The 13,958-nt window shown below is 43.1% G+C and overlaps 1 protein-coding gene across 1 annotated transcript in view; it reads right to left on the bottom strand.

Annotated features, from left to right (window-relative positions):
* The window catches only part of CPB2 (carboxypeptidase B2), a 59,284-nt gene that overhangs the window by 34,597 nt on the left and 10,729 nt on the right, over window positions 1-13,958 (bottom strand). Inside the window, exons 2-5 of the mRNA XM_045289075.1 lie at window positions 11,466-11,541; window positions 7,879-8,003; window positions 5,806-5,914; window positions 1,731-1,832 (exon numbers count right to left, since the gene is read on the bottom strand). Coding sequence (XP_045145010.1) covers window positions 1,731-1,832; window positions 5,806-5,914; window positions 7,879-8,003; window positions 11,466-11,541 — 412 coding nt within the window. The remainder of the gene's footprint in view (window positions 1-1,730; window positions 1,833-5,805; window positions 5,915-7,878; window positions 8,004-11,465; window positions 11,542-13,958) is intronic.

Raw genomic sequence — 13,958 nt, 5'->3', positions numbered from 1 at the left:
GCACCTCCTGAACAAATGCGGCATTGTAAAAGGGATGTATAGTTAAAGTAAACTGTAATTTATAGTTTCTTTTAACTATAATAAACTGGATTTATAGTTAAAATAAACTGTAATGTATAGTTTTTTTTAACTGTAATAAACTGGATTTATAGTTAAAATAAACGGTAATGTATAGTTTCTTTTAACTCTAATAAACTAGATTTATAGTTAAAATAAACTGTAGTTACAACAACCAAAAAAATTCCAACTTTCGGTGACCCCCTGCATTACAGAGTACAGACTGCCCCACAGGGCTCTTTCTGTTGCAATCTTTACAGACGTAAAGCAATAAGACTTTCTTCTGGGGCATCATGGGCAGGTTCAAGCCGTCACCTTTTGGCTTGGGTGTTTTATTAAACCAACAACTAAGCTCGCTCATTCTCAGCGACTCTCCCTTGGTTTCTGAGTCTGTAACTGTTCTAGAAGTCGGGAGCCTAGACTTTCTCCCGAGGAGCTGCTGGAACACAGTCCAACCCGTAAGCACGACACCACCAGGGCTTCTCTATTCGGAGCCTTCAAGTCAGTTCTGACTCATCTTGACCCATTTTCACTTGGGACTATGTTTGAGTCCATTGCTGCAGCTACTACGTCAACCCATTTTTTTTTTTGAGCTCTTCTTCACTGACTCTCTACAAAGTGTGATGTCCTTCCCCAGGAACTGGACACCTGTGATAATATGCGCAAAATACATGAGATGGATTCTCCCCCTCCTCCTTATGCCGACTGCACTTCTTCCCAAATAGACTTGCTCACGATTATGGCTGTCGCTAGTTCGTGTTCTTCACGAACACCATCATTCAAAGGCACCAATTCTTCAGGCTTCCTTACTCATTGCCTGCCTTTCACATGTCTGTGAGGCATACTCCAGTTCTCAGAAAGGTCTCTTTGCTTTTTAACACTCTAATTATGTCTTTTGCAGCAGATTTGCCCAATGTAATATGGCCTTAAAAGCTCACAAACCCAAACTCACTGTCATCAGCCCTTGCCAACTCATAGCGATCCTATCAGACAAAGTAGACATGTCCCTGTAGGTTTCCCAAACATTTTTCTTTTTAATCGTTTTATTAGGGGCTCATACAACTCTTATCACAATCCACACATACATCAATTGTGTCAAGCATATTTGTACATTCATCATCCTCAAAACACTTGCTCTCCACTTAAGCCCTTGGCATCAGGTCCTCATTTTTCCCCCTCCCTCCCTGCTACCCCCTCCCTCAAGAACCCTTGATAATTTATAAATTATTATTTTGTCATATCTTGCCCTGTCCGACGTCTCCTTTAACCCAATTTTCTGTTGTCCACCCCCTAGGGAGGAGGTCACATGTAGATCCTTGTAATCAGTTCCCCCTTTCCAAACATTTATTCTTTACAGAAGTAGCAAGCCTCAGCTTTCTCCCATGGAGTGGCTGGTGATTTTGAACTACTAATCATCTGGTTAGCAGCCCGATGTGTAAGTCTCTATGCCACTAGGGCTCCATCGTAGTTCATAATTGGGTGTAAACTACCCGCACCATGCAGGGACCTTTTAAGGCAATAACGAACTTCTCAAGTCTTGAATACTGCAGTTGAGAAACGCTGGTGATACAAGTATTTCCAGAATTCAAAAGAAACCAAAGCTGTAACAAGTGCCGCCGGAGAGTTCCGTCCTGCACAAAGTGGAAAGATGAATGACTCTGTCTACAGCCTACCTTCAAGACATAAAGTGGGTTCTTCTCATAGGAGGATCCAATGTGGATTTTTTCAACCATATCAGGATATCTCTCAGTTACAACTTCTATCCAAGAGTAGATCTATCAAAACAGAAGCTGTGAGTCACAGAGCAAATTCAAAGCATCGCTATGATCAAAGAGAGCAGACCACGTCCTCAGGGGAAGGAGATCCTTCATCTGTGCTCTGTCTGTGCGATTAAAATACTCGGGCCAGAGCTCTTTCCTGCTATGGAGGGAAATCGCTAACATTAATCTCTTGAAAAGTGAAAAAGCACTACAACTTGCAACAAAGTTGGAGAAGTTTGGCTCCTGCATGGTATTTTGAAGGCTGTTTATATGGAATCTCTGCTTCTGCATAAAGTTATCCTTATCATTCATCAAAGCGTTCTCTTTTATATGGGGCAGTTTTTTCTTTCTTTTTAGTATTTGTTTTTGAAGACTGACCTCGTGCATTATCTTTGCACAAGAAAAACAGAAAACACCATTATTTCTGAGCACAACGGGATATGTGGAACCAGGAGGAAAAAGCTAAGGATAATCTGGCAAAAAGGAAAATTCTTTTTTATCCTGGGAAGTAGTTTGCTTCTGACCCACTCTATTTTGTGGAAGATCCAGGACAGTAAAATCATCCACTGGAAGGAAACCCCTGTCAGCGACAGACTCAAGGCTGATGTCCGCTTCACACCAGTCAGTGAGGGGATGGGGCACCTGGGCTTGCACACAGGCATTTTTAAACGTGGCCCTGCTTCCCAGGGGCCACACTTAAAGCTCACACACTGCTTAAAATGGGAATGAACCCAGACCCTAATCGCTAGGACTTTTCCAAATAGCAATTCTGGATCATGGAAAGTGGCATCTTACTGACCCTGGGATTCTCCATAACTCAGGAGAGTGGTCTGTCGGAGTGGTTGTCCTCAGGCCGAGAAGGTAAAGGGCTTCTGGGAGGCTCCACCGCCACTAAATGCACATCCTCTCAGTGTTTGTGGTATCTGACATTGACCCACAGGAATTTCCTCATTGGTGCTCTGTTTCTTCTGAGTCAGAGCCATGTCTGCGAGCACTATGGTGTGCAGAGATCCTTGAGCTGTGCAGAGGATGACTGCCTTGGGCTGGAGTTTGGAGGGCCACTTAGATAGAGGAACCTCGAAAGAAAGGTCTGGCGATCGTTATCTTAAAAAGGCAGCCCCTGAAAGCCTTGTGGGGTACACCTCTATTCTGACACACACGGGTCACCATGAGTGAGAGTCAACTCAATCACAACTGTGGTTTTTGTTTTTAGTATGTTTTTTAAAAAATCATTCTATTGGTGACTCTTACTGCTCTTATCACAGTCCATACATATCTCCATTGTGTCTAGCACATTTGTACATATGCTGCCATCATCATTTTCAAAATATTTTCTTTCAACTTGAGCCCTTGGTATCAGCTCATTTCCTCCTGACCCCCTCCCTTGCTCATGATCCCTTGATAATGTATTAAAAAAATGTTTTCATATCTTACACTGACTGCTGCCTCCCTTCACTCCGTTCACTCACTTCACCAGGGTGGGTGGGTTATATGTCAATGATTGTGATCAGTTCCCCTTCCCCAGCCTCCACCTTCCCCTTAACCTCCTGGTGTTTTTAGTATGTTACAGCATGGATGGTTCAGTAGATTTCTTCCATATGGGGGGATTGTGTTATGAGAAACTTTCCAAACATAACTCATTTCACACTACTCTCTTTTGCCATTTGCTACAAGAAGTATTTCATGGCCACTTGCTTCTTTCTCCCCACAGTTGATTACTTACACGTCACTCTAATCGCTGGTCTGAACCAGTGATGCAAGCATGTACCCACCCGGTGCTTATGTGGTCAGGGCTGGAGGGGAGAGACCCTGGGCGTCTGCAGAAGCAGTGGAGTGTTACAGAAGGAAGGACTTAGAGGGATTTCTTGAGAGCAAGAGTGCATGTTCCCAGGACCCTCGTAGAAAGAACTGAGGGTAGAGGGGAGAATTTTGAAATCTTTTCTGGAATGTTACGGACTTGGTTTTGTTTGCTTATTTGCTTTCCTCCTGTACGATGGCCTTCCTGGACATATGGTAAGAAAGCGGCTCTTTGGAACGTGACCATTTAAAAATGAAATATTTCTCTCGAAAGCCTTCTTCCTACCTCTCACCAAGCTCAAGCTGTCAGTGGCCGGTGCCTTTTCCGTTTTGCAGATCAAGCCTGCTGAGAGGCTCAGCGTCTGGCCTCCAGCTCACTGAGTGCAGTTGGGGAGGTGGCCACTGCAGATGGTCCAGGGGGAGGGGAGGAGCCCAGCAGGAGAGAGAGAGAAAGGGGAGGCACTTTTAAATGAACCCCGTGAGTTCTAGATGCAGATTGGGTTCTGGCTAAACTAATAGGTAAGGAAGAGATGTTCATGAAGATTCAGTAGGAATTGTATTTTTTTTACATAAGTCTTCCATGCCTTAAAAACGTAGCATGGCCCCTACTAGCTGAGGACACCTAATCCGGGATGATGAGAAGACCTCTAGAAGGCAATACAATGCCATTGTTACACGAGAGGGGAAAATAGCAGCAGGGGTATTTTATTCTTTGAGTAGTCTAGAGAAAAAGAAAAAGGCTGCTAGGAGTTTATCCTTCACAACTAACCAACACAGCTCTTATTGTGTTATGCAGAAACTAGCTGAGACCAATTAAACTAGAGCCTGCAAATACTGACTGGAAAAAACAGAAATGACCTAGTTTCTTAGAGATTAAGATACAGGTATTCTTGTTTCCAATAGCGTTCTCATGGGTAGAAAAAGAGCACTCACTCACACTGTCTTAACTGTAAGTGGATACATTCCTTTAATTCAGCAAGATCACCTCTAATTATTCAATGTGAGAAGTTTTTTTAAATCCGAAGAGACATGATTAATCTGTCTATTATTTCTTGTGGAACTTTTGATGAAAAATCTCCATTCTTTATTCCAGTTATTTCTTAATACATAATGTTATTCCTATCAGCTTTCCACTTTCGTTGAATCCACTCGGACTCTTCATGACCCTAAATAGGGTTTTAAATGTCATCTTTTCCCCCTGGAGCAGCTGTTCTGAAGGGCTCTTTAGAGATACGCTTTGCTTTGCAAAACACCCTTCTTCCATGCAGCTTTGTAAGACTGATCCAATCCTTCCAGAACCCCAAACTAAACTCACTACTATTGAGTCCATGGCGGTTGATAGGAACCCCGCAGGACAGAGTTGAACTGTTGCTGTGAACTTCTGAGAATGCAACTGTTACAGGAGTAGAAACCTCCATCGTTCTCTCTAGGAGAGGCTGGTGGTTTCAAACTGAGGACCTTGTGGATGGCAGCCCGATGCATAACCACTCCACCACCAGAGCTCTTCATCCCAGGGAAGGTGGCTGCAAAGCAGTGTGGGACTGCTCTACAACACACATGTCATAACCCTCCTTCACCGATTCTGACCCTTTAATAATTTCCTTCGGTGGAATGGCAATGTTACATAAAAGGAACAAGTCATTTAAAAATTAACTTTTTAAACGATTATCCCGCTTAGCCGCACATGCATGGTTAGCACAAGAACTGAACTTGATTGCAACCTCCTTTGAAGAAGGGAGAGTAGGCACACACCCTTGTGTGAAGTTTCTTCATGGTGGGCCAAGAATACCAAACCTTGGTAATACTGTCAGTAACCCCCGTGATGCTCAATAGAAAAACCTACTAATTAGCCCTGCTTAATGTAACAAGGCAGGAGGCAAACCAGACTATGACAATAACACTATTTTCCAGGCTCCAGGAACATGATGATTACTCCCGTATCATATTTTCACTGTGTGCCACTATGACACGTATATTTTGATTTCCTGTATAAGCCAAAGCAGAATTATCATCTAATGAGTGATTTAGTTATTTCACTGGAACCTCATTGCCTATGAACTCAAAATTCAATGGTAGCAGGCAAGGAATGCAATGATTTCTGGGAATATGTCACCGTGATTGCAGGACGTAGTTCTAGAATGTGTGCCCCGTGAAAAGGGACCAGTGGTTTTGGCCACGTGGTCTAGCTTACTTCGTTTAGCGAGTGATACTGTTCGTAGTACGACGAGGAGGCCCGGGGGCTGACCGTGTCATTGGCCGTCTGCTGTCGGATGAGCTCCTCAACATTTTCTATGGAGACACTAGGGGACAAAGCAGAGGGTGAGCCGGGCTCCATGTAGCACTCGCGCCTTCCCGCTTGGCGCAGCACCGACGCGAGAGCCACCCGGGGAAGTCAATAGCAGATCCAATCAGCAAACGTTCCTTGAGGTGCGTGCAGCAAACACGAATACGGTTACAGGCTGACCGCCTCAGGTCCTTTCAGCAGGTTCTGCATAAGCACTGGAGAGAAAGCAGCTCCTCTTTGGTGGGTTCCTGACCTGCCAAACTCTCTCCACCGTTACCAGCCTTTCTCCAGAAAGAAGGACAAAGCAGTGGCTGTTTGTTTTGCTCAGTGACAGCCATTACCTGGTAAAGGGCAACTGTTCTACAAGCCAAAGATGACCACATCCCTGGAGACCCGGAAAGAACAGGGCAACAGATGTGCAGGGAGCTGGCTCGCTAACTTTCTCTTGAGAAGCACCACAACTACTAACTGGGCACGCATGCTGACTGTTCACCCATCACCTGAGTGGACAGAGGACATTTGCTAGGGGTCAGAAGCCCTCAACAGCAGTGGATTGTTTCCTTTTTGATGCTACTAAGGCTTTCTTTACATTTATTTAGGCCAATGGATAAGAACTTGGGCTTTGACACCAGAGAGATCCAAGTTTAATTTTTTTGTCCTTCCATTTTCTAGCTGGCTCTCTGTGAGTCTACACGTTTCATCTACACTATGGGAATACAGTGAACCCTCGCCACTTTGCGCTTCGACTTCCGCGGCTTCACTCTATCGCGGTTTTTGCGTAACAGTGCATGCTCTGTCATTACTGCCACTGATTGGCTCATACTGTACATGCTTGATGCCATAAATAATATAATAAATAATAAATGATCATTGTAACGTCCAAAATGTTTTACTGTATTTTCCCTTTTTCATTTAATAAATTGGGTAATACGTGTGTCATGGTGACTAAAGGGTGTTTTTTCATGTCCTCTATGCTCTAAGTATGAAAATATTTGATTTACAAATAAGGAATCCTACTTCGCGGAATTTCATTTATTACGGTAGGGTCTAGAACCGATGAACCGCGATCAACGAGGGTTCACTGTAGTATCTGCCTCAGAAGGGAAGGTGTGGACTGAATGATACGGTGTAAAGGAAGGCTCCGCCCAGCAAACACCTGTTATATATTATTAGTAATAATTATCGGACGTAACGCAAAGGTGGTCCATGGACATTCAGAGGCGATCGTGGCTTGGGGAAAGTGCCAGGGCACCAGAAGGATCCTGGGAGGTTAGACCATGGGCGCAGAGAGGAGCTATTAGCTAGAGGACCGAAGAGGAGGAGGGCATGGCCTAGGAACAGAGATCATAGCTGATGCACTTTTTAGTCTAAGACCAGACATTCAGGAATGTTCACGGACCTCACGAAGGAGAAAGAATCAGAAAATGCGCTCCTTTTCTGCAGCTTCTTTTACAAGAGATACCGTGATGGTGGCCATGGGGAGTGACAATGTCATGCCCTGAGCCTGACCATAGACTATGCATACATAGCTCTGACCAGTGAACCCTCATTTTCAGATAAGAGGGTGAAACAATTTGCCTAAAGTCAAATTTGGCTGGCTGCTTGGCTTTATCACCAGATTTGTTCAATGTGAGTACTTTATTTTTCCACGAAGCAATTGTACTATCATCGCATAGCAAAATAAAATAAAGTAGTAATATACCACGACTTAGCACAGGAAAAAACACAACAGAATTAATTGCCAACATTCCAACTCTTGATCCCACGTGGGTCAGAGCAGAACTGTGCTCTACAGGGTTTTCCGTGGCCGGTTTTTGGAAGTAGATCATTCGTTCTTTCTTTTGAGGGGCTTCTGGGTGAACTCAAACCACCAGACTTTCAGAAGCAGCTAAATGCTTAACCATTCGGGCCACTCAACAAATCCTAAAATGTATGATGGGTGCTTAGAACAGCTACTCGGTAGAAGTGGGCTGTGCCTACCTGAATGGAATCCGGCTCACATTCAGATGGGCTTTCACAATGCTGACGTCGGAGTCATTCACAAAAAAATGAACTTCCTCTTTCTTCCTAATAAGGTCTGCCGTTACTGGCTGCCAGAGAACAATCTGCCGTTTCAAGAGGGGGAAAATGGCAACATAAACACAAGGCTGTGCACATCCTTCTCATCTGTAGCTAGTCATAAGAACGGGTTGACAAGGGACTTGTTCCTTCTAGTTCTTATCCACACGCAGGGTAATATAAACATTTGTACTGCATCGGTTCTTCCCCGCAATCCTATTTGCTAAGAGGGCTGGGAATATACCACCCACTCCATACGCAGTTGTTGAGAAAATGAAGGACCGAGTGATAGGATGGCAAATGAATGAACATATTCAGAACCGGGTCTCGGGTATTTAAAAGAGAAACAAGATTGTTGGTCATCGCGAGAGGACGCTGGTTGAATACTGATTTACTTTATGATCAATTCTATGTCCTGGGTACTATTATCATGCCACTGTTCCTTTGAGTTCCCTGCATGATGCACATGGTCAACTCATTCAGCGGCTCCCTGAAGATCAGAGGTTGAAGCTCATTTGAGGGGCCCTGGATGGGAGACCTGGTGATGGGCTTCTAAGAAATCAGACGTTGACAAGTCTAGGGAGTGCGAGTCTCCCTGAGACACCAGGGATGGATGAACTGGGGCGGACCCAACAGCACCTTTTCTTTAAACTGATTATGGCCTTTGGGCAACTCGTTCCAATTGTCTTTTTTATTTTTCTCTTTTACTGCGGGGCTTTCACCCGCATCTCATTTGATCATCATGATCATCAGACCTTGATACGAGTGTTAGTCTTTTCATTATTGAGATGGGACAGCTCCAGGCTAAGTTGTCTACCACCATACACCTGAACTGTGGGAGAACAAAAACTAAAATTCGAAATATTGGTTGCTCCCTCTAAAGATGTTTCCTAGTGCAACCAGTTGTCACTGAACGCGTTCCAGCCCAGGATTACTTCCTCTGTGTCAGAGTAGAACTGTGCTCTGTAGAATTTTCTTTCTTTCTTTCCTTTTTAAAAAAAAAAATTTGTGAAGAGTATTTTTTTTCTTTTTAAAAATCATTTTATTGGTGGTGCATACAACTCTTATCACAATCCATCCATCCATCCGTTGTGTCAAGCACATTTGTACATTTGTTGCCATCATCATTCTCAAAATATTTTCCTTCGACTGGAGCGCTTGGTATCAGCTCCTCATTTTTCCCCTCCCTCCCCACCACTGCTCCTTCACGAACCTTTGATAATTTATGAATTATTATTATTTTGTCATGTCTCATACTGTCCGACGTCTCCCTTCACCCACTTTTCTGTTGTCTTTCCCCCAGGGAGGGGGTTATATGTAGATTACCGTGATCAGTTCCCCCTTTCTACCCCACCTTCCCTTTCCTCTCCTGGTATCGCTACTCTCATTATTGGTCCTGCGGGGTTTCTCTGTCCTGGATTCCCTGTGTTTCCAGCTCTTATCTGTACCAGTGTACATCCTGTAGTCTAGCTGGATTTGTAAGGTAGAAATGGGATCATGATAGTTGCGGGGAGGAAGCATTAAAGAAGTAGAAGAAAGTTATATGTTTCATCATTGCTATACTGGACCCTGACTGGCTCGTCTCCTCCTCATGACCCTTCTGTGAGGAGATATCCAGATGCCTTCAGGTGGGCTTTGGGTCTCCATGCCGCACTGCCCTCATTCACAATGTCTGTAGAATTTTCAATGACTGATTGTTGATCTATACAGGCCTTTTCCCAAGGTGCCTCTGAGGGAATTTGAACCCCCATCCTTTTGGTTAGCAGTAGAATAAGTTCATCATTTGCATGACACATGATTCCATACCACGGTGTCAAAACTCACTCAAACTCACTGCTATTGAATTGATCCCAACTCATACCAGTCCCACAGGACTGAGTAGAACTGCCCCTCTGGGTTTCCAAGACTGTAAATCTTATGGGAATAAAAAGTGTTATCTTTCTCCCACAGAACAACTGGTAGTTGATCTCCTGACCTTGTGGTTAGTAGTCCAAAGTGTGACACACTGCACCACTAATACCCTTCTGTTGTGAGACACGCCCATTGCTCTCCGTCTTGATCCACCAGAGTCTGTAATAATACTCCCACTGGGCTGCAGTCAATCAATGAGAGAGCACGAAGGGTCTGTATTGAAGATCCATTCCTGGGCCATGTGGGATTACTTTAACACATGGCTTATTTTAACAGACTCCCCTTAGACCCTCACTGGAACTACACTGCAGCCGGAGGTCTTGTCATGCACTGTCTTCCTTCCTTCCTTCCTTTCTCTCTCGTTCTCTCCTTTACATGTGGCAGGCCCGCAGCACAGTCTCATTATGGCCCTGCCAACCCCAGCTCCTTCCTCTTTCCCTTCACAAGCGTCCCTTGCACCTCGCATCTGGCTTTGGCATCTGCTTCTCAGAGGACGCTAACTACCAAACAGGGAAGCATCATTTTCCTACCATTTAGAACACTTGCCAATGATCTGCGCCTTATGCATTCTGGGGAGATGAATCCCCAGCATGAACATCTTCTTAAATTCCCATGGGTTTCTGATGCTTACTGCTTGCACATGGTTGAAGAGTGTCCTCCCAAACCCATGTCCACTCCCAAACCTTCGAATAGAACTTCACTCAGAAATAAGGGGCTTTTTTGGCAGATGTAATTAGGTAAGATGAGGTTATGTTAGATCAGATAGGGACCTAATGTGATTGGTATTCTTGTGAGAAGAGATCCAGAGACTAAGGGGCTTCAAAAGTTTGTGGAAATGCTCCATTATCTTTTGGCTCCATTGTGGCCCGAGGTTTCTGAAGCTCCCTCGTACATGTTAGACGGAGCTAGAGACTTCAGCGAGGGGCCACCAAGCCAAGGATTGTTAGCAACACCAGAAGCTAAGAGCGAGATTTTGAATCATTCTCCCTTGATAGCATAGTTGTTACCCAACATTGGGCTGCTCACCACAAAGCATGCAGTTCCAAACCACCAGCTGCTTCTCATAAGAAAGACAAAGCTTTCTACTCCCATAAACAGTTACAATCTTGCAAAATCTCTTCTACCCTGATGGATAGGATTGCTATGAATCATCGTCAACTTGATGGCAGTGAGTTTTGAGTTGTTTGAGAGCCTTCAGAGATAGCATGGCTCCTTAGGCACCTTGATGTTGGACTTTAGCTTCCACAACTATAAGAGAATAAATGCATGGTCTAAGCCTCCCAGTGAGTAATAACTTGTTCCTAAATATCTAGACATTTAATATGGGCCTTGATTTATAGGCAAAGTTCTGTTGAATCATTGTCATTGTAGTAGACCTAGAAGCACACAGATTTAATCCCGACTTACAATGGTTAAATTGGTTGCCAAGTTGATGCAACAAATGAAGAGGATTTCACCTGGGTGGCCAGTAAAATGGGAAAGGGAAGAAGACGATAAGAAGGGTAAATAGCAGATACATATAAATCAGATAAATGCAATGGGGAACATAGCATGCAACGCTTACATAAATAAAACCAAAATACATTGGAAGAAGTTACCTCATATTTTTCAGTAAGGTTTTGCAGAATTTCAGCTTGCCTGGAGGTTCTAGGAAGAGCCAATAAAATCTGGCCACTGTGGGGGCAGGGGGGGACACAAAGGATTTTGACATTGGATAAAAAATGAGCATGAGAATAAATTATGCTAAACGAACAGTAAGAAAAAAAAAGAACATTAGCAGGAAAGTGGATCTCACTTTAGGTTAAGTGCAAAAAGAGAACTTAGACTCTCTCCTTCTTTCTGGTTCCAGGCAACTGCAAAATCAGCAGCTCTTGACAGAGAGTCAGTTTATGATTTCTTCTCTTTCTCCTTGATTGTGTGTATGAACTTTAAAAATGAAATAATTCATGGGTATGCTAATTTTATGCTAATTATCCTTTACTGTCATAAAACATACAGTGAATCCAACTTGACTTATGTTCTTGAAAGAAAGGAAAACCCTCCAAACGCACAGGCATCGTCAGCGCTGACTCATGGCCGCCCTATAGAACAGAGTCCCCTGCTTCTGCGGGGTTCCTAGATGGTAACTCTTCCTGAAAGGAGAAAGTCCAGCTCCTAACCACTATGCCTGCAGGGCTCCTTCATAGTATATATTTCTATGACCGCCAACCTCCAAAGGTACCCAGTGCCCTACATTTTCATTATTGCTCATTCCTTTGCTCTTCTTTCTGATTGTAACACATGTCTATGGGTTCTTAAGCAGTATACCTCGCTTTGCTTGCTTGCACTCTTTAACAGTTGTATCGCAAAGGCATTGAGGAACATCTTGATTTTTCAGCTGAGGTTTTATTTTAAAGGTTATCGTTTGTATTGAAGTCTCCAGTTGTAGGTTGCATGTGAAAGACTTTCTCTCCGGATGGAATTACTATCTTAAGGGACAGGCCTATTCCGATTTTGTAGAGGACTGTCAGAAATGTCCCCAAACTTTGTCACTTGGTAGTTTCGCCTTTGTGAAAATGTTTTATTATTGTCCCTCTTCCTTGTCAACACTTGACACCATCTGATGTTGTTTTAAAAACTTGGTTTTTTAAAACCTTTTTTTAGAGGGAACAAATTTCAATAGCAAGAATAAGGGATGAAGGAGGGGACATTACAACAGACCCTAATGAAATCAAAAGGATACTTACACAGTACTACAAAGGATTGTACTCCAATGAATTCAACAATTTGGAAGACATGGACAAATTCTTGGAAAAACAATCCCTCCCTAGACTCTCCTCGATGGACATCAAGAATCTCAACAGACCCATAGCAATAGAAGAAATAGACAAGGTTATCAAGGGATTACCAACAAAAATATCCCCTGGACCAGATGGTTTCACTGGAGAATTCTACCAAGCACTTAGGGAAGAACTAACACCAATCCTACACAAACTCTTCCAGCACATAGAAAAAGACGGCAAACTCCCAAACTCCTTCTATGAAACTAGTATAACTCTGATACCGAAACCAGGCAAGGATCCCACAAGAATCGAGAACTACAGACCAATATCCTTAATGAACATCGATGCAAAAATCCTTAACAAAATACTAGCCAACAGAATACAAAAGTATATAAAACAAATAATTCACCATGACCCAGTGTGATTCATACCAGGGATGCAGGGATGGTTCAACATATGAAAGACCATTAGCATTATTCGTCACATTGGCATGAAAAACTATAAGAACCACATGATAATATCGATAGATGCAGAAAAAGCATTCGACAATATCCAACACCAATTCCTGTTTAAGACACTTGAGATGATAGGAGTGGAAGGAAAATTCCTCAAGACAATACAAGCTATATATGAAAGCCAACGTGGTAGTCAATTGAGAAAAGACTAACACAATCCCACTGAAAATGGGGAGCAGACAAGGATGTCCCTTGTCCCCACTCTTATTTAATATTGTGCTGGAGGTTTTAGCTAACAGCATAAGGGAAAGAAAACACATCAAAGGTATTCATCTGGGGAAGGAAGAGGTGAAACTATCATTATTTGCAGATGATATGATTTTCTATATGGAAAATCCCAAAAGCTCCACGAGGGGAGTACTGGAAGCAATAGAGGAGTTTGGCAGAGTGGCTGGATACAAGATCAACAAACAGAAGTCCATTGGACTGTTATGAGAACAACAAACAGAAGTCCATCAGAAGAGGAGATCAAAAAGGTGGCACCCTTCACAATAGACAAACACAAATTGAAATAACTAGGGATATATATATATATATACCTGACTAAAAGAACAAAAGATCTATATGGGGAAAACTACAGAATATTATTACAAGAAACCAAGAGCGACCTCAACAAATGGAAGAATATCCCATGCTCGTGGATTAGAACACGCAATATAGTCAAGATGTCAGTTCTGCCAAAGGCATTATATAACTTTAATGCAATCCAGATACAATTACCCTCATCTGTCTTCAAAGAAATGGAAAACTGATTACCAACTTCATATGGAGAGGGAAGAAGCCCAGAATTAGCAGAGAACTCCTCAAGAAGAAG

Source organism: Echinops telfairi, unplaced genomic scaffold (genome assembly GCF_000313985.2).
Source record: "Echinops telfairi isolate 266 unplaced genomic scaffold, ASM31398v2 ScPeMD7_24;HRSCAF=84, whole genome shotgun sequence".
Lineage (NCBI taxonomy): Eukaryota > Metazoa > Chordata > Mammalia > Afrosoricida > Tenrecidae > Echinops > Echinops telfairi.
The sequence above is the reverse complement of the archived record's forward strand: the minus strand, read 5'-3'. Positions and strand labels throughout refer to the sequence as shown.